Genomic DNA, 20027 nt, shown 5'->3' on the forward strand with positions numbered 1-20027 from the left:
CATGGCTTTGGTTTAGTCATTGAAGCCTTCAACATGACATAGGTTTATATAAATCCTTAACTCCTCTGTTCCACTTCCAGCTGCTTTCTGGTCCAAGATTCCCAACTGTGGATCAGATTTAAGTAGAAAACCATGCCTTTTTCCATGACCAGTGTGCTTCCCTGTCCATAAAATACAGTGCCTCTTGGTTAATTAAAGTATTCTTGTTTGCTGTCACGTGTGATTTAAATACAGAAAGGCCTGCAACAATTTGGGCTCACTTTGGAGAAATTTTTAACCCCAGATATTAGAATATTGCTGCTTCCTACCTGCCGTTGAGCTGAATCCGATCAGCCAGTTTGGAGAGCTGGTCGGGAAGGCGGCGCTGCTTTATGACTCCCTCCGGGCTGACAGATACCTCGCACAGGGAGTAGGTTTCTGGTGCTGCGATGAGACTGAACTCATTGACAGTGTGGGCGACGACATCTTTGGCAGTAGTGTCCTTACTGATGATGATGTAGCAGCTCTGCTGGTCGGCCTTGAACACCCGGATAACCTGGTCTGGGATATCTGAGAGGAGAATTGAAAGGAAACAAGGGAACGATCAGTGACTAATTAGGGCTGGATGAGATGATGGCAACACTATGAGGAAGCTAAATGTAATAAAGTCAATGGCAGAATAATACAGTAGTTTTAAAGCAGTTTAATGAAGTTTAATTGCATTTTCCTTATTTTATTATTAAGAGCTTTCGGTTGACAAGATTTACGGTCTGACTTTCTTTCCTGCCAAAACGCCTCTGGTATAAAACCAAATGAACAAAGATACATTAGCTTCTGGTGTTAAATAAAATTGAATTCAAAAAAACAGTTCAACATATCCAACATTTTGCATTTACCTTTGACATTTCTAAATTACCTTATTCAACCAAAACATGGCATTTTCAAATTTTTCAAATCATTTTAAAAGCAGATTTTTTATGGATTTCTGCAATATTTCTCATCTAACTGCGACATACATACACATAAAAACACACAAACTGCAGTTATTCTTACACCGTGCATCAAAAACAACTATTGTTATGACACTGGGGACACATAAAGACACACACAGGTCCCTCAGATATCACGGTAAACATGAACACTACAGCCTTTTAGTTAAAACCTTAAAGCAAAACAGATAAACAAGAACATATAAACCCAGAAAGGACAAGGGAAATCATGCATGCATGCAGGCATGAAGCTGGTACACCTGGAATGAATGCAGAGCGTAGCAGTCAGCTCATCATTCAACTTGGAAAGCTACATATTTATCTTGCATCATCTGTACTTTTACTCATGTCTCCTGGTGGTAGGTTTGTTTGTAGCACCACATAATATATCATTTTGAGCTAAAAGTTTAATAGATGACCTTGTTACTCAGAGCATATGAGGAACACATATTATTAAGCCAACAACAAAGCCACGAACCCAACGACATTTCAGGGTATTGAAGGTGTAATGCAGTACTGTTGCTTAATTTAGGCCAAAATAAAAGCTTGAATGTTAGCGGTGACTACAGATTCGTGGGGCTGCTGATGCCTGAGCATCTGCACGCGACTTGCACGGTGTGATGTGTGTTAAATAATGGAGCGAAACACTGCATTAAAGATCCCAGTGTTTGAGTAAGGAAGAGGGTATGGCCCATTAGCCACAGGCAGCCCAGGAGCTTTAAAAGAATGACTTATGAACGGCGCTCAGTGGCAAGTGGAGAGAGAGTTGGACAAGCAAATTAAGTTGCCATAAAGCAGTAATGTGTGTGCATGCGTTCACATGTTCTGTGTCGCTTCGTTTGATCACATGTGGCCACAGAGGTTGCAAATGGAGTCAGATCATGAAGAGAATGTGGCGTCTAGAGAAGATAAAATGTGCATCTGACTGATGACTTTGTTCAAATGCATGTTAATGCAAATGCACACAAGCAACCCTGCTGCTTCTTGTTCATCAAAGAGAAACAGATGAAGACACAGAGTCATTACCTTCACCCTTTTACAGCACAGATCTCTGATCTGTCTGCGACTGTGTGGGACTTTAAGTGTGACCACCATCATTATCATCATTACAGCAGCAGCACAATAAGCAGAAACAAATTGCCCAAGGCAAAACCAATAACAATATTGTTTGAGCGAATGCAGGAAATCAATCACCGCTGTTTGTTTAAGGAGCTGCATGTTGTGGAGGTGGTGGTGGGGGGGTGTGGGTGTGGGGGGGGTACATTCTGCTGCTGCTTTCAGTTTCATCTTTGCAAGTGAAATTAATATATGGCATTTTGACAAGAAAGTACTGATGTATTTTCTTTTAGACCGCTTTAGAATAAAATTTTCTCTCACTTCATATGACATTTAATATCATTTCTGTACTGTGAAAGCACATTTATAGGCTTTTATTGCTTTATTTGAAAGCAAGCATCAAGGTGTTTTTCTGCTTTGACATTTTTTCTTCAGCGTTTTTTCCATTTTGTATCTGCTGGTTCTTGGATTGAGAACATATTGATGCTTTCACACTCGCTGCCTTTCTTAGATATGAATGACCTCTTTATGGACTGTGAGCTTATTGATTTCAATCACAGGACACATACACTTTGCATGCCAGTCAAATGATCGCTGACTTTTATGCTGAAGATGGAGATATGCACATTGTATTTTTTCTATTAATCAAAGCCTGCATCAGAATATTGACTGCAGCTTTCTCTCCTCCCTCCATGTTGCTGCAGCAGAAGAGAGCTTCTCTGTTTATGTGCAGCGGGGTGGTGAGAGTGGGCTGACTGGAAGCTAAATGCTTTGTGTCTCATTAGCTGTGATTTGTGATGAGAGTGTGGGAAGCCCTCGGATAAATAGCCGGCTATCATATCCGGGAGGGGCGCCTAATCATGTTTAATCCTCTGGACGAGCTGCGACCTGACCCGCACACAGGAGGACAATCGCTGCCCACCCAGCCAAACAGCCAATCAATTATCATCTTTAATAAAGCATCGTTCATTTTCACCATCAGCAGAGGATTTACCGATGGACTGAATCCAAAGAGGATTTCTAAACAAGAAAGAAAAAAGTCTTCATGGTTGTTTTTTTTTTTTTTTTTGCAAACACAGCACTAAGAGAGGCTACACACTTCCCACAAGCCTCCTCCTCCTCCTCGCCCTCCTTTCTACTGTTTGCCAAAGCTTTTCCCAGTCACTCCATCATACAGTCGGAAGGCATAAATCACAAGTGAAAGCATCCAGAGCAGAGCAGAAGAGAGCTGGGTATGATGGCTGGGGGTCCTGAGAAGACAGCAGAGTACAGTGGCTGGAGAGAAACACAGGGGACTCTGATGTATGAAATCTAATGAAAAAATATTCAATTCCTGAGCACGCTCTTAAGCTTGTACCTTAAAGTGTAAGGCTAGCGTTTTTTAATGCTTTTATTATTATAACCAGATCCCCTGAAGGCACTTGAACTAACAATGAATTCATCCTACAAACAAGTGTGGTCTCTGTAGCCTGTTTGTAATGAGAGTCAGGTTTTGTCCAAAAAACTAATAAGAAAACACAGTGAAGTCGCATTCTTCGATTCCTCGATACTTCATGTTAATTTTTGTCTTCGTGGCTGGAGTGGTGCCGCTTATTTGACTGACAAGAAATCAATCTTACAAGCACGATTATTTCACTCCTCAGATACAGCATGAAAACCAACTAAAATGTCTTAAAATGCCACAAATTCAGACAAGTGGAAAATCTATAAACACACTTCAAGGCCCAAAACCTGAAAGATGCAGTTCATGGATGCAGAGATGCAAAGATTAGTGTGGAAAAAAAGAAGTTCATGAATTAAAGAACAACATCAGGATGCAGGGAACTGTTGTGGGGAACATTTACTGAAGCACAACCAAACAGTGGCAGTGAAAGTATTTATACTTACAGTACAGTCCCAGGGCTTGGCAAGCAGAGAAGAAAAAGAGAAAACACAGTGAATGAGTGAACGAGAGTGTGGGAGGAGCTCAAAGAGCCACAGCGGTTGGAAACATCATGACAGAAGAAAGAAGGAGGAAAGACCAGCGGAGTTTTCTACTGTCGCCTTGATCTGCTCATGGGAAACCAGAGAAGCAGAGTATGACTCAACACGTCGACACTAAAACATCTGTTTAAAATCACAGCGAGGGAGATGCGAGAAGAAAGAGAGAGAGAGGAAAGGATTGGGGGAAATGGTAGAGGAGGGAAAAAGAAACAAGGACAGAAAAACAGAAGAAACTGAGGATCTGAGGGCATGGTTTCCCACAGAGAAGACACAATGTCACTGTGGAAACATGAGACTAGATATAAGCAGCATGCAGTCGCTGAAGAAAACATTTATGCTTCTAGTCTCTGATTTTTACTTGATTGATTATTCTTTCAATTAGTTAAATATTAGAAAAAAGACAGAAGGAAGCAGCAAACTATCACCCCAGCAAAACAGAAAGCAGAGATATGTTTGCATTTTCCCTTTTTAGAAATGATTTAAATGATTATCAAAATGGCAAAATTGGCCAAAACTATAGTTGATCTATTAATCCATTAATCATTAGTTATTTTTATTGATTAACTTAAACCAAAGTAGATTTAAAAAAATTCTACCCAGTTTAAGCTTTAATTACTTCCACCAATATTTCTAATTCAGTGACATTCAACCAATACATGGTGATATATATATCTATATATTTATATATATTTTTAAACGTTTATTTAACCAAGACAGCCTTATTGAGACAAATAGCATTCTTGCTAAGATATGCAGTGACAACAGTGACACCACAACAAAATACATGAGACAAATAGCACCAAATATGCCACAAAATCAAACACAAATATAAATTCATGAAAAATGTTTGTATTACAATCAGATTTGATATGATATGACACGTTAAAACAACCCAAGAGTCGTCTAAAACTATAAAATAGATCCAAAGTGAATCCGAAACAATATCCCAAAGAGACAAAGACATTCAAAAATAATCCAAAGCTAGAGAGAGAGAGAGCACTGTATGCATGCTAATGCTGGCCAGTATGGGTGAAGGGAGAGAGATATTGGTACATCTGCACTTCAGCTCTCTATGTTAATGTATTTATAATTAGGACTTTTGTGGGGGATATTACAAGCTCTGCAGAGCATCTGGAAAAGCAGGTTTTGTTTAAGGAGGCCATTCTGTGCTCCACTATTAAACCTAATGGGAGGCCAGAGCACTAAAGGAAACTTGAACTAATGGTGGATGATTAATGTGGCACAGTTGTGTGTTTGTACTGTAGTATAACACAACCACATGTGATGTATAGGTCTACAAACTGGATTTGTGCACAGGAGCATGTATGTGTGTGTGTGTGTGTGTGTGTGTGTGTGTGTGTGTGTGTGTGTGTGTGTGTGTGTGTGTGTGTGTGTGTGTGTGTGTGTGTGTGTGTGTGCAGCTCCCTGACAAATGGCTGCTGGAATAAATCAGGACCATATTCTCTCCCTCGCTCTCTTTTACCTTTCAACTTTCCCTTTCTTGCCCTCCCTTCTTTCAATCTTTCTTCCTACACACACATAAATAACCCACACAAGCCCACGGGGAATTTGTGTGTACTTCATGTTAGTTTAAATAATTATGGTCTCAGAAACCCGTCAGACAGGAAAGGATTAAAAAACTCTGATAGTCCAGGAGGTTAATTCCTGTCAGACGGACACAATTCTGCAAAAAGCTCTGTGACACTTCAAAAACAAAAGACCTCAGGTTGTGTGTCCACCGCTGTAAGAAACCTCTGTGAGTTTACTTTGAGTAAGTGAATGTGCTCCTTTGTCAGCACAAGTGTTTTGAGGAGTTTGGCTGAATTTCAAGGAGAAAGAAACCCATACTACAATCCTCATATGGATGCTTTACACGATGATGTTCAAGGGTGAGAGTTTGTTTGCTCAGCGCCTCTCAGTACAGTCGCTGAGCACCGGAGTCCTTCGCTCCACAAGTGGCTTTCACAGCTCAATGAGGCCGAGGTCTCAAGTCAAGTGTGACAAACAGCTTCAGGAGAGAAAACCCTGAACTGTGACAGAGAAACCTGAAATATCCAGCGATGACTGAGCTCACAGAGGTCATTAACAGCTACAAACAAATGCGATGAAAGCATTGCTTCCCTGAGACCCAAAGTACTTAAAAAACAGCATCATCTGAATTCATGTTTTGCAACAAGAGCCTTATTTGCATAAATGTGGACTGGTTCAATCAAATGTATGAATTTTTCTGCAAGAGACAAATTTGAGGTTGTCATTTTTTATCAAGATATGTGACAGAAACAACCATCAAATGTTTTTTAATAAGAAAGTCTTAGCACAATGTCCCCCAAGACTCTTTATCTCTGGGACAATAAAGGATAATTCTGCTGAGATCTAGAAAACTCTAGAACTTTGAGACCAGTTCATACTGGTTGTGAACAAACCAGAGGCAAAAGACAGAAAGATGCAAGTAATAATCGCTCGCTGGAAAGAAAAAAATGGAGTTGTATCCCAATTCTGCTGTCATTTCAGGCAGGTGTTTAGAATGTGGTGTCTTCACTAATATGTCACAGTGTTTTGCTGAGAAAACTGAGGAGCTGCTCACAGCTGGAGGCTATTAAAACAAATTGTGGGGAAACAGTTTAGCGAACATCCCAGACAACCAAAAGAGAAATAAATATCAGGAAAAACATTTTTCTACCAATTTCTGATGTTTAATGGGTAGGGACGTTCTAAAGTTGTTGTTGGCTCTTGTCTAAAACTGGTGCTGGTTCTTTTGTAAGCCAGCCACAAAAACACCATACAAAGACAATTCATTCATTAAAGTAATATCAAATTTGCTAGAAATTGGGTGCATCTGTGCAGTAATTGCAATGTGACTGTTTCCCATCACTTCCAAATACATTTGATTGACGTAGGGTTTATTTCACGTCTGACTGTCATGTTTCTTTCAAGATATGACCTCTTTTTAATGAGGGTATTTTCTGATAACTGTAATTTACTTCAACGAACCACAACAATCAACTGTAAAAATCTGGAGGGTGTCATTAAAAACTCATAAGAAAATGGTGATGTTCTTGTAAACTTTTGTAAACCTGAAGTCCACAAAAGAAGAGCAGTAGATGAATATTTCACAGTCATGTCCACACTGGGGCCCTTGATGTCGCTGCATTAACAGTTGCTTCTTACCTGCAGGGTTGGAGAAGTCGAGGACGCTGGTCGCCGGCTGCAGCAGGTCCGGGCTGCTGGATGAGAGGTTTCCAGGAATCGGCATGATGGCGACGCTGTGACGACACTGCTTGGTGCCCACGATGCTGTCATCCTGAGACTGACCCATGCCACCATCACTGGAGAAGGAATCGGGGGAGCAACAGCGGGACGAGTGCGGACAAAAACAGGGAGGTGAAGGTTGAAGTTGGGGATAGGAAGGATTTTAATTCAACAGAAAAAGGGTGTGAGAGAGAGAGAGAGAGAGATACAGAAAATCAGACTAACTCCATTGAAAACGAACCTAATGTTCTTAAATTAACTTTTTGGCTTTTTTTTTGCAGCAGTAGACATTTATAAAAAAAAAATACCAAAACCTTTTTATCCCCTTTTGTTATATGAGTTTCACGCGCAGGAACTAGAATGAGTGCATTTCCCTTCATCTTGGGAACATATTAAAATCACAACTCATAACAGAGAGGGGCAAAAACTGAGATTTAATCAAAATGTCTACTCCTGCAGAATGACAACACAAAATATCAGCACAATTATATTTGTCTTTTAATATGCAGCCGTGACACTGCCGAAATTCACCCATGAGGAGAGTTCATGAATGGCAGGAACTGATAAGGAGCATTCACGGATAGAGACACACATGGTCACCAAACACACACAAGACGATGGCGTACACAAGCCAACACAGAACCAACACTGGGAACAGAGAAGGACATTTGAAAGTAAGCGGTAAGTTATGAGCATGTTATTCACATTCTTTACTTTGCAGGTGTCTTTATTTGCACATTTGTATGTTCCGGTTCCTGCTCTTAGCTCGTAAAAGCATCTCTTTGTGTGAGTGTTTGGGCCTTTTGCTCTCTTCTTTGTGTGTCCGGCGCCTTCCTACCTGTCTCCTCAGGTCTGCTCAGGGATATGCAAACATCAACCTTTACATTAATGGCCTCATTAGACTGCCTGGATCAGCAAACGTGATGGAAATGGCAGCTATATATGGAAACAAACCCACAGACAGGCAGGAGAGGTATTCTGATTTTCCATTGTCTGGCCTCAAATGATAAACAGGGCCATCTGACTGTTCAATAACATCTTGGAGAACTCTTAAAATTTACTTTATCCATTTAAAATATGTGAATTTAAAGTGTTTCAGGCTGAAAATAAGCACTTGAATGCTGTAATGATTTAATAATCTTAGACACACATGACACAGATTCCTTGTGAGTTTGAAACTGTAACATCTGAGACTCGGAGTTCATCTGTTCTGCCTGCATACTAACTGTAACTTCCCTCTAGGTCTGTGTGTCTGTACAGTATGTACTGGAACATGGTGCACTAATGCAGGGCTTCCGCTAACACAGCTACGTGCTGCTGTAGCAAAGCCTCTGTAATCTTTGGATCACCAGCCGATGGGCGCCGCAGCGACAGGATGGAACAAAGAGAAAAAGATGGAAAAAGACGGAAGGACGGCAAAAACAGATACAGGTAGATGAGGAACGGGCAAGAAAAAGAAGAGGAAATAGGTAGATTAAATATTTCCCAGCTTTGTGAAAAGGTAGGACAGAAAGGAAAGGGAGATTTAGGAAGAAGATAGTGGTGAAATTGAGACAGATAAGGAAAGCCTGGGGCTCAAAGGACTACACTAAGACATTGTTAGCTCTTGGGAGAACTCAGACTGTAATGATATTCACACTTTGAACAATGAAGGTCAGGGCAGAGATGTACTAATACCTGATGATAATAAACATGTAGAGCCATTTTGTAATCTGAATCAGAACTACAAGTATTGATATCCATTCATTCAAACAAATTTGGTTTTAGACACGTTTTAAAAATGTATTAGTTTACTGAAAAAGACAAAGCATGAGGGCAAACTTTTAAGTTTTATGCATACAAGTATTAATCTGATTTACACAGATGCCACTTGTACTGACTGTTAAACAAATCAAAAGCATCTGCGGCCAATAAAACATTTCTCTCTGCTGTTAAACGCTGCAATAAACTAACTCCTTCTTGATATTTTGTGCAACATCCCTACGGAGTGCATTTGGCTGAACAACCTACTGTAAGTACACAAAGAGGTCCCGAACATAAATTTAATTGCAGAGCCTGAATGAGAAAAATGAGTAGGAGGAGCACGTTGACTTTGCAGAAAAGTGGGATTCGTGAGTAGAAGGAAATAGCATGAAACCTACAAATGTAGTCCTCTAGTCGTGTTGCTGAAGGTCAGCAATGCGGGTGAGTGTGTGTGTGTGTGTGTGTGTGTGTGTGTGTGTGTGTGTGTGTGTGTGTGTGTGTGTGTGTGTGTGTGTGTGTGTGTGTGTGAGGCTGCCTGCTGTGTGGTAGCAGGTCTGCAGATGGATACTGAATCAAATGGTTGGAGGATGGGGAGTTACACAAGAGATCTTACCCAAACAGGCCCCTGAAGCAGCGGAGACAAACGGGGAGAGAGACGACATTGAAAAGTGTGAAAAAAAAAGGAAAAAAGAAAAACGACTGAAGCAGCAGAGCTCTGCTGAAGCGATTCAGCGACACCAATGCAGCGGTGTGACAAAGCCTGTGCATGAAAGGAAAGTCCTCTTTTTCTTCACACACACATTTAAAACAATACAAACAAACATGACAGGATATAGGACAGGCAAAGTTTAGGCACAGTGACAGGTTTGCTGAAATAAAGAGGCAGAAAAATGTCAGGAGCAGTTTCATAATGTCAGCATAGACTCATAGACAGATAGCAGTGTCACAAACTGTCAGGAATCAAGAATTATTCTCATTTTTCAACACCATTCAAGTGAATGAGGGTAGGCTAAATAACAGAATTACATCTGTCATAACATTATTAACTCAACATGTCTCTATTGTTTCAACAATAACAGATAATTATAACCTTTACAAAGGCAAACCAAAAAAAACAAAAACATACTTGTACCTTCTTTTTTCCACACAAAGACAAAACCTATTTGTATCTTGAGAAGAAAAGCCAATTATTTTCTTTACAAATTAACCTGCCAATTATTGTCTTAAAAAATTGTTCAACTGTCTGGCCTATAAAATGTCAGACAGCCGTAGTTTAAATGTTAAAGTAGCGTGACAAATACCTATCACAGTTTCCAAAGAATCAATATCTTGCAGTGTCTTGTTTTGTGTAACCAGCAGCGAAAAGACACAACATATTTAGTTTCATATCACATAAGACAAAAAGGCAGCAAAAAAGTTTAAAAAGTGGATAAAACTCAGTAATTAAAAGTAGTTGCACAGGAATTTTCTGTTGTTGTACTAATCAACCAACCAATCAGTGCAGCTCCACTTGCTGTTGGTTACAATTAAAATGACAAACAATATGAAATATGAAATTACGCACCAGTATAATGCAACAATGATCTTCATCATATGAGTGCTGTGTCTTGGTCACTAACACATCTCGACCTGGTCAGCAGTGTGGGCCTTAGTCTGCTGCAGGCATTAATTCAATGATGTTTATGAAACTTTACATGCAAATATTAAAGGAAATCGATTCCAGCACCATGTTTTCCATCACTGTCTGTTCCACAACTCCAGTCCGCCTACCAAACAGTCATCTTTTCATCAATGTCTGTCTGAAACAATCTGGTTTGCAAATTAAAATGGAAACAAATGCAGAATCTAGATCTCTGGAAGTGTAAATTTAGATTACACTACTCTGTAGGTTACAAGTTATTAGAGAACCTGAACATGGAAATGAAGGGAACCAGTTACGAGAAATTAGTAAACCGGCATTTTGTCTGGAAAAATACAATTTCCACTCTACAGTTTTGAGTTTCTACTATTAATGCTGCATTAAACAGCCCATATTATGACCATTTACAGGTTTCTAATTTCATTTTTCAGTCAGCTAGAATATTTTTACATGCTTTAATGCTCAATAAACAACCAATTTCCTCATATGTATTTGTTTTTAATCTTCTGGTCTAAAATAGTCTATTGTAGCAACTGAGTCTTTTAGGTCCCCCTCATGAAAAGCCTCATGTGCTCTGATTGGTCAGGAGGGCTGATGAAAGCCAGGTACTGTATTTGTATCCTGGTTTTCTCCCCACGTCTTCCTAAAAACAAGCGGTTTTGGAGCTTTGGAGAGCAGCTAGTCCACAAACATTCTTTCTATCAGCTGCTCAAGTGAGTCAGTTGTAATCTTCTCAGCAATGCTTAGTGCAGTGCAGTGAATTGTCAGTAAAATGTAGATGCCACATATGGTGAATGCTGGGATGCACAAACACCTAATAACACACTAATTATTGTAATACCACATGCAGCACATGTAGTTGTACCACAAAGAAGTAGTGAGGATGAAAATGCTATCATGGGACATGGAGAATTATGGGGTTTATCTTCATCTCACTAAATCACCTAGACTTCTGAGACAAACAGAGTAGAGGCTAGAACCTCTGTCTATTGCTTTCCACTCTGTGGAATATAAATCAGCTGGGCTGGATGATATAGGATGAAGGTAAATACACAGAGCTGGACATCTTAATTTGGCAGAAAAGCAACTTGTTTATTGCCATTGTGCCCTTGTCATATAAAATCCTGGTCTGAAGTGTAGTACAATGTCAGCCAAGAACGGAGAGAAGCAGCAGCGGTGATGTTTGGTTTCAAAGCCTGCTACCTGGACAAGAGCAACTGAATAGCAGTTTAAGTTGTTAAGCAAGGTTATCTGCTTTAATTCATCTTAGAAAATGTTTAAAAAGCGAGCAAAAGCAGTGAAATGTCACTTTTGCTGAGAGAGACGGTGCACCATAGCAACGGTGGTCTCAGGTTGCATGTGTGTGAGAGCCAATGTGTCCTTAAAAAGACAGCGAGTCCAATGTGTTTGTACCTAAAAACACCAGAAAATTACACTGTCTTCAGAACAGCCTGTACCTTTTCATACATGCACACATGCACACACACACACACACACACACACACACACACACACACACACACACACACACACACACACACACACACACACACACACACACACACACACACACACACACACAGGGTACACAACTTTACAAAACTGCCTCATCTCAGAGTTTCATCCCCCAACAGACACTAATGATGAGTCCTGATTGACCCAAATCGCCCGTCTCATCTTCAGTCCCTTTAATCAGTCGCTGATTCCTTTGAACCAAAGACTCGTTTGAATTGATCCAACTAGTCAAAAAATAAAATAAAATAAAAATACAAAACAATGAAAGTCCTTGTTTGGAAGCTGTGCACCGAGTCGGATCAATAGCCGTGTGATGGCGTGTTGCATTATGAGGCCGAGCGCGTTCAGTTTTCATGCAAACTGTGCTGCTTTGTGGACGCAATCACAGCCGAGCTGGAAACTGATAGAGTGGAGAGAGAGAAAAGCGATAGTGTCTGTGAATGTGTGTGTGAGTTTACGTTGAGCAAGTTGGCTCTGTAATTAACAGGGCCAGAACGGCGTCCTCTCTCTCTCCAGCTCCGACACAGTACAGAGTTAAATGAGGCCTTGAGAGGCATGAAATGATGAAATGAAATCAACTCTGTATCAGCACGCAACGGGTGGAATATTGAATGTGAGCCTCATCTGCACAATTGCTCCAGATGCCGCCAGTACAATGGCTGGTTATGGATGACACTTAACAATGCTTATATGATGATGATGATGCCTTTCGTGTTTTTGTGACTTGCCTGGAGCCTATCTAAATTACAGCAGCTGGAGATAAATGCACGAGTAAAAAGAGCACTGCATCTCACAGAACCACAAGTTAAAAAACAGTAAGTGCAAAAGTGAATACCACAGTTTCACAGCAAGGTTTCTTAAACCAGAGCTTGAACCAGGATGGACTCTGAGCCACCACTGTGGAGTAAATGTGGGCAAGCATTATCAACGGTTTGGGTGAAATTGCTCGATTTCCCGGCGAGACGAGCTGAAAGAGGAGGGCGAAATGTGCTTCTCTATCACTTTCTGCGGTGCACAGAGTGGCTTGGTTCAGTCAAAAAGCTGGAAGGTTAGATTTCTGCTCACTCCTCCGATATTTTCCACAAGAAAAACTGATGGGAAGGCAGCGGACTGATCCAATCAGAGAGGAAGCCAACTTCTTCTAGAGCTGCTTTGTAAGAGGAGGTCTGAGAAGTAAATCCACCTGAGCTCACTAATCTTATAAAGATCTGCTGTAAATCTTTCTGACATTCAATTCATGCCACATTGTGTTTAGGACGAATTACCACATTTAATTAGCACAATTTATGTTCATATTAAAAAGCCCTGAGCAGTCTATGTTACTTTTCAGCTGGACCTGATAGAAAGTTGTCCCTTATGCCACATCTAATTATTGAAATAGTGTTATGTATTCAACTCAATGTGCACATTTTTAACAACTTATTTAAATTGAAGCACTGTTAATCTATTTAGTTCTCATTTTAGCACAGCTGGATACAATACAGACAGCAATGTTCAGATAAAGTCCTCTTACCTGAATGGTTTTGGTGGCAGTATGCTAAAGCGCGTCTTCTCCAGCATCTTCCTGATCTTGTTGCGTCCTCCAGACACAGTGTTGGCCTTCATTTTCCGGGTGCTCTTGTGGTCCGTGGGGAACTCCATGTCTCCAGGAAGGTCGGGGATGGAGAAGCGATTGCCTTTTTTCTCCTGGATCTTGGGGATGTGAGGGCCGCCGTTCTTCTTCTCGTGCACGATCCTGCTGAGGAGTTCTTTGAAGACTAGATGGACGGAGGCAGAAAGGAGAAGACGAATGGCTAGTCTCTGTCTGAAATGTAGTTTTTGTTGAATTTTGTGACTTATTGTGTAGACTCTTGGCTTCACTCACCAAATATGTTAGTTTTGACAGTGAGGGAAAGATGGGTGTTGTTCCTCAGGATGTCAAGAGCTTTGGAGAAGGAGATATTTTCGAAGTTCTGGCCATTGATTTCCATGATCTGAAACACAACAGATGAAACGACAAAATTAAATCAAGACTTTTTCCTCTAGACTTTTCAGGAGTAACTAAAACACCAACATGAATTCCACTCAAAACCACCCGGATTTAGATCATCCTTGACTGAAATCACACATTAGTTGCATTCTGGTCTGTCTGTCATGATATTAGTCTTGATTGTCTTAATCTGTTACCAAATAAAAAGCATGAACAATGTAGTCCCACTCCTGTCTTAAGGACACAAAAAGGGATGTATGCAGCTCAGCGTTACTGCTGGGCAGCTTGTCAGTTCATGTCACTGTTAGAGGAGATAGATCTGTTTGCAGGAGATAAAATATTTATTTAAAAACGGCATCTCCGATATAAAGCGGTACAGAATTTTGAGATCATAAATAGGAGAGGAGTTGATTAGCATCAAATACCCTAGATGGGAATGTGAAATAAAGTTGCATAGGGGTTACACAGACTGCCATGCAAACAAGAGTTTTTTAGATCTTTTTAACTGTGTTTATCAACAACGTTAAGAACAAACAGTTCTACATGAAAACAACTAATGCCTTACCGCTTATTCTCTGCAACACACTTAGCATAGAGACAAAAATATCTGAACTGTGACAACAGGAAGCACATACACTGCAGACTAAAGTCAATAAATGCAAACAAGAGGAGTACAGTAACAAAGCAGTAATTCTAAAGCAATAATCAGGCAGGGTAACCAGCCAATACATCCACCAGGAGTTCAGTTTGACCACATACAAAACAGAACAATCCTTGATGTTCGATACATACATTTTTTTCTATGGTACTGGTACAGTTTAGATGTTTTTCTATATGTCTGTAAATTATAGAAAACATGAAAGACTGCTCATCATGTACACAGATTAGTCGTATAATGGCAACATCATTCCTTATAAAAACACAGATAGCCATGTATCATGTGGTACCACTCAGTGTTTTACCACACGATGTCCTGTCACCTGATCTCCCCGTTTGAGTCCGGCCTCTGCAGCTTTGCTTCCTTCTTCCACCGACTCAACAAAGATGCCGAATCCTCTCTCGCTGCCTCCCTGCACGCTGAAGTAGAGCGGCGACTCCCTGGACGCCTTCTGCAGAGTGATCTGCCTCCACTTAGCCTTGGCCGCACAGGCTATGTTCAGCAGCCTCAAATGGCCTTTCATTTTCTGAAAGGAAACGGTAGAAAATTCTGAACTTGAGGAGCCTGTATTCCTTTCGTTTGTGTCTCCTGAGGCCTGCTATGTAGTTTGGGATGAAAAATGTACTTTCTAATCATATTTTTTTTTTTATATAGACCTTAAATAATAGCAGAGTAATTGCTTGATCTCAGCTACAATTCTGACAAAAAGACTGTAGGTTTTTCTTATGGGTGGTTTGCAGTGATAAGTGCAGGTGTGAAGCTTTGCTACATCACAGCATCAGCACAATAAAATATATATCTATAATATGCTAAATGAAGTCATTCCTTTACCCTTGAGATGAATACAGAAAGTAAAATGCTAAATAAAGTGCACAAGACATTAAGATAACATAAAAAAATAAAGCAATTCTCCATTAAAAGAAATATGCAGTTGGATCAATTCAACAGGTAAAACACAGAATTTAAGTGTGTGAATAATACATTGACTGAACTTAAATGCACTGAAATTAAAACTAAGTTCAGATTGTTATCTGATCTTACTGTGGCCTCTAGATGTTTCTCAAAATCCTCCAGGAAGCGTGTCATAGCAGGGTCGCCCTCAAAGTCATTGAAGTGGTTGTTGACCCACAGCAGCACTATTCTAGTCACCTGTGAAACACAGAGACAGCTTTATTCAGCAGCGAGGCAAAGCGCACAGAGTTCCTGTAGCTACCGGTATTTATTTTCACTCTTCATTTCTTCACAGACCTTGAACTGTTGGAGTATAAGCTGCTTTGATAAATAATTTGTCGAGAGCTCTTGCAGAGTATTTATAACGTCATATTTAACGACATTGCAGGTGTTTGGGTGCTGGTAAGCTGTTCAAGGACTCTTTAGCAGGCTAAATGTTCTGCAACATGAGTTCTTTTAAGTACAGGCAACATAAAGTCAAAACAGTTAAAGATAACTTGCTCAATAATTTCACTGTTACCAAGTAAAATGCAGCTCCAAGGGTCAATAATTCATCTTTCTGTCTTTCTTTTATGGGGAGAAAAACTCCACATTCGCTAGTCACACATGATAATCAGCAGGGAGGCTATATAATGACCTCGTGCATGCCTGCAGAGGAAACCTTTAAAAACACTAGCTGACTGGCTAATTTTGCACCACAACAATTAGAAGAAAAAAGACAGACCAAAAGACACTGGGGAAACAATCTTTTCTGCAAATTTACAGCGGTGGAAACATTGTTCTGACCTTTAAAAAAGGTCAGAGCAGCAACCGATGCATCAACACAGAGCATCAATCAATGAACACACTCCTTTTCTTTTGGGTTATCGCGCCATCTTTTCTCTTTACGCATTCTATGACTTTCTCTCTGGTCATTCTGTACAGGATTAGATTCTATTGAATGGGGCTGAAGATTATAAGCCTGAATGACAAGCACATAAAGACTATTGACAGTACAAGACTAATCTTAGGTTAAAGCAGTTATGGACAATGGAAGCGTCAGGCGTGAACAAATCACTATTAGCCTCAAGGACAGCTGAGCTAGCTGAACTTGTATTGATCGGCATGTGAGCGGCACAGCACGTAAATTTCCAGCAACATGCATGAATACAAAGCATCAGGAGTGCTGATAAGGGCATAAAAACCACAATTTAAAACTGTGCACTTACTGTACAATAATATGAGCTAATATAAGCAGTTTTAACTCAATGCAACACTTTTTTTACCTTGTAGCATTTACACCTAAGTCACTTAAGATTCCCATCTCAGTGAAATAGCCTGGTTGACCTTTCACGTTCTCTCTAAACCCAACACATACATATCTTGTTGGTACACTTTCCAAACTTTTCCATTTCTTTTCACCTTTGTGTTCTTTCATAAAACTGCCCAAATACTATAAAAACATACCCAAAAGCCCCTTATCCTAACTTTAACCCTCACAAATAAAAGCCTAACCCCACTTTTTACACCTTATCCAAACTTACTTTTAATTTGCATCCTAAAACTAAGCTTTAACCCTGATGAATGTCCTCACAAAGATAGCCTTACATGTAGACATACACACAGACTGACCGTGTCTCGGAAGCTGTCCACCTGGAACCACTCCAGCAGCTTCTTGCCAACCTCCATGGGACTCGACAGGAAGGTCCTGTAGGTCAGCAGAAAGTCTTCGATGTAGGTGGGGTCCACCACCGACGGCTCCTCCACCAGATGCATGATCAGACGCTCCGGGGTTCCCTAGGGTGAAAAATACACACACACACACACACACACACACACACGCACATAAGGATGTGCATAGAAAAGCATAAAGCATATACTGCGCACTTTTATACACGCATGCAAGACAGCTGAAATAATCTATAAAGACACAAACACAAGCAAGTAGGCACAAGAGCACACAGCAATTTGAATAAATTATTTCAACATTAATCATAAAAGTGACAAGGACATAAACTCTAAAGACGAAGCTATTGAACTGAGCTGTCAGTCACCCATCAATGCAGCCAAGACAGACAAACACACACACACAATAAATCTGACACAAGAGCAAATACAAGGTTTTACCACAGAGCTGTGATTTGCGTGGAAACTAAATACATGAATTCAGGATTTCTGCGTACAGCGGAATTTTTATGCATAAGTAGTAGATGGAAAACTTTGAACACGCACAAACTCTACTGTTCTCGTTTCGCCAAGTTTGTTAATGTCACCACAGCCGAAGGTTTCTGGGGGAAACGGTTCACTTGACAGGGAACAGAAACTAGAAAGGCATCCACTTTTGTCTGACACAGAAAGAACAAAGCCAAAAACAGAAGCGGAAATGCTAACACTTGTGAATTGACTCATCTCCACTGGATGTGTTTTTAGAGCCAACAGCTTTCCTCGGAGCAGCAGCCAAGAGAATCATTCAGGCCCATTATCCGATCAATACCTGGCTGCCTCTGGAGATTCGGGGGAAAGGATCAAAAGGCTTTGGAACGCACTGCAATGTAGCGTACAAGAAAATGCTCCGGCAAACACTAATAGCGCTAACGGTGCTTCTTAACGATCAGCGAAGAACACCGAGCAGCTGCACCCATGTTTTTGCAAGACATTGTATGTGACGGAATGGTCGGTTGACACTGAGGTAATACTCAAATCAATTCAAAGCATTTTAGTGTATTTAGTAGATAATAATGAAAAAAATAGGGAAAACTTGAATTTCTGATTTAAGAAGTTAGTCATGCTAACCCCAGCTTAGGATGAGATTAAACGTGCTTATTAGCTTATTAGTTTAGCCTTAACCTTGGAGATTAAACCTTCTGGGGGTCTTTTCCAGTCTCATCTTGATTAGAACATGCTCTTGGACAAGGTTAAATGCATTTCAGTATTGAGTTAATTACAGAAAACAACCCTAGTCTAACTTGACTTTGTGTTTGAACCTCAAATGTCTTGCATGTCTGCAAGTTCACACTTTGATGCTAATAATGTGCCACTTTATTGATCTCTATCAGAAGTCAAAGGGGAGTCTAGAAGAATTTCAGTGGACCCTGCTTCTTTAAATCTAACAGCTGCTTTTTGAGACTTAAAAATCACCAACCTTGATGACAATGTGTCCCTTCCTGGTCCCGCTGCGATCAAGTTCACGGTGCTCCTTCACCATCACGATCTCCCCTTCCTCCTCCACCTTGTGCGTGTTCTTCTCCACATGGTTGAGGATGCGCCAGTAGTCCTCCTGGGCGATGCAGACGAACTGGTCGAGGATGACATGAGGACAGCGGATGAACTTGTAGTAGAGCACGACATTGCTGTGCACAATATTCGGGTACTCAAACAGCAACACAGAAGATGCATGGTGGCGGGTAGAGAGCGGCATGGGAGGGACGGACGGATGAAGAAAGAAATGTCCGGCAACACTGTTCTTTCACTACACTAAGTGGTGGTCCAAAATCAATTCAACCAGCCATTTCACAGAAGCATCCTTTACTACAGCTGCAGCTAAACAAACCTCCCATGATGTGTCGGCGAACAGAAAGCGCTAAGACATGGCTCTACCCTAAAACGCTGTCACTTGCTGTGCTTCTCTTTACTAAATCATCAATTTCTGCATTTGCTTCACCAAACTCTACCTCTGCAACTTCCTCTGTATATAAAGACAGGAAATGATGTGCACAGTGGAGGAACTGGGCAGCTTTGACACAGGGGCTGCAAGGCCTCTTCTACCTTTCACATCTCAGCTCTATAGTTAGTCTTGGTTTTGCTTTAGAAACTCACGAGGCTATAAATGATCTGAGAAATGCACCATGTAATGAAAATGTACATTAAGCCTGCGACAACTAAGATTCTGCCCTTCAAACCTTTTTTTAAAAGTAAAGCAATTCTAATTTTCAAAATTACAACTTTTATGAAGAATGAAATGTAAAAGGAAATTTCAGATATATGACTATTTTGTTGTGGCTGCAACATTCTGCTCTAATGTCAAAGGAAGAAATGAAAACAGCACTTCATTTTACACTGCAACACAGTAAAGATAAGCAGAGCAAGATTAAAAAGAATATATATGTACTTCTGTATGAATCGGTACAGGCAAAAACAGTAAATACTGGTTATTACAAAAACATTTGTAATTATAAATGTCTATTTGTTTTGGTAACAGTGGCGATATAAGAGTATTTTTTGTCTTACAAAATAAAGTTCCTAGTTGCATCATGACAGACGCTGGAGTCGGCCAAATGTCAGTGTATGCAAAGAGTGACACTACTTTTGAAGGGAAAT

At 40.4% G+C, this 20027-nt stretch overlaps 1 protein-coding gene across 7 annotated transcripts in view; it reads right to left on the minus strand.

The window, feature by feature from the left end:
* rapgef6 (Rap guanine nucleotide exchange factor (GEF) 6) overlaps positions 1 to 20027 on the minus strand; it is a 167235-nt gene that overhangs the window by 24517 nt on the left and 122691 nt on the right. For 6 of the 7 annotated variants that reach the window (XM_055017168.1, XM_023292694.3, XM_055017167.1 and 3 more), the window contains 9 exons: positions 18853 to 19005; positions 17343 to 17507; positions 15822 to 15929; positions 15103 to 15306; positions 14018 to 14126; positions 13667 to 13910; positions 7176 to 7333; positions 3912 to 3926; positions 309 to 549 (listed from right to left, as the gene is read on the minus strand). In XM_055017168.1, the coding sequence (XP_054873143.1) occupies positions 309 to 549; positions 3912 to 3926; positions 7176 to 7333; positions 13667 to 13910; positions 14018 to 14126; positions 15103 to 15306; positions 15822 to 15929; positions 17343 to 17507; positions 18853 to 19005 (1397 nt within the window). The remainder of the gene's footprint in view (positions 1 to 308; positions 550 to 3911; positions 3927 to 7175; positions 7334 to 13666; positions 13911 to 14017; positions 14127 to 15102; positions 15307 to 15821; positions 15930 to 17342; positions 17508 to 18852; positions 19006 to 20027) is intronic. The other variant, XM_055017165.1, reaches the window with a different exon arrangement.

The sequence above is a fragment of the Amphiprion ocellaris genome, chromosome 14 (genome assembly GCF_022539595.1).
Source record: "Amphiprion ocellaris isolate individual 3 ecotype Okinawa chromosome 14, ASM2253959v1, whole genome shotgun sequence".
Classification (NCBI taxonomy): Eukaryota; Metazoa; Chordata; class Actinopteri; family Pomacentridae; genus Amphiprion; species Amphiprion ocellaris.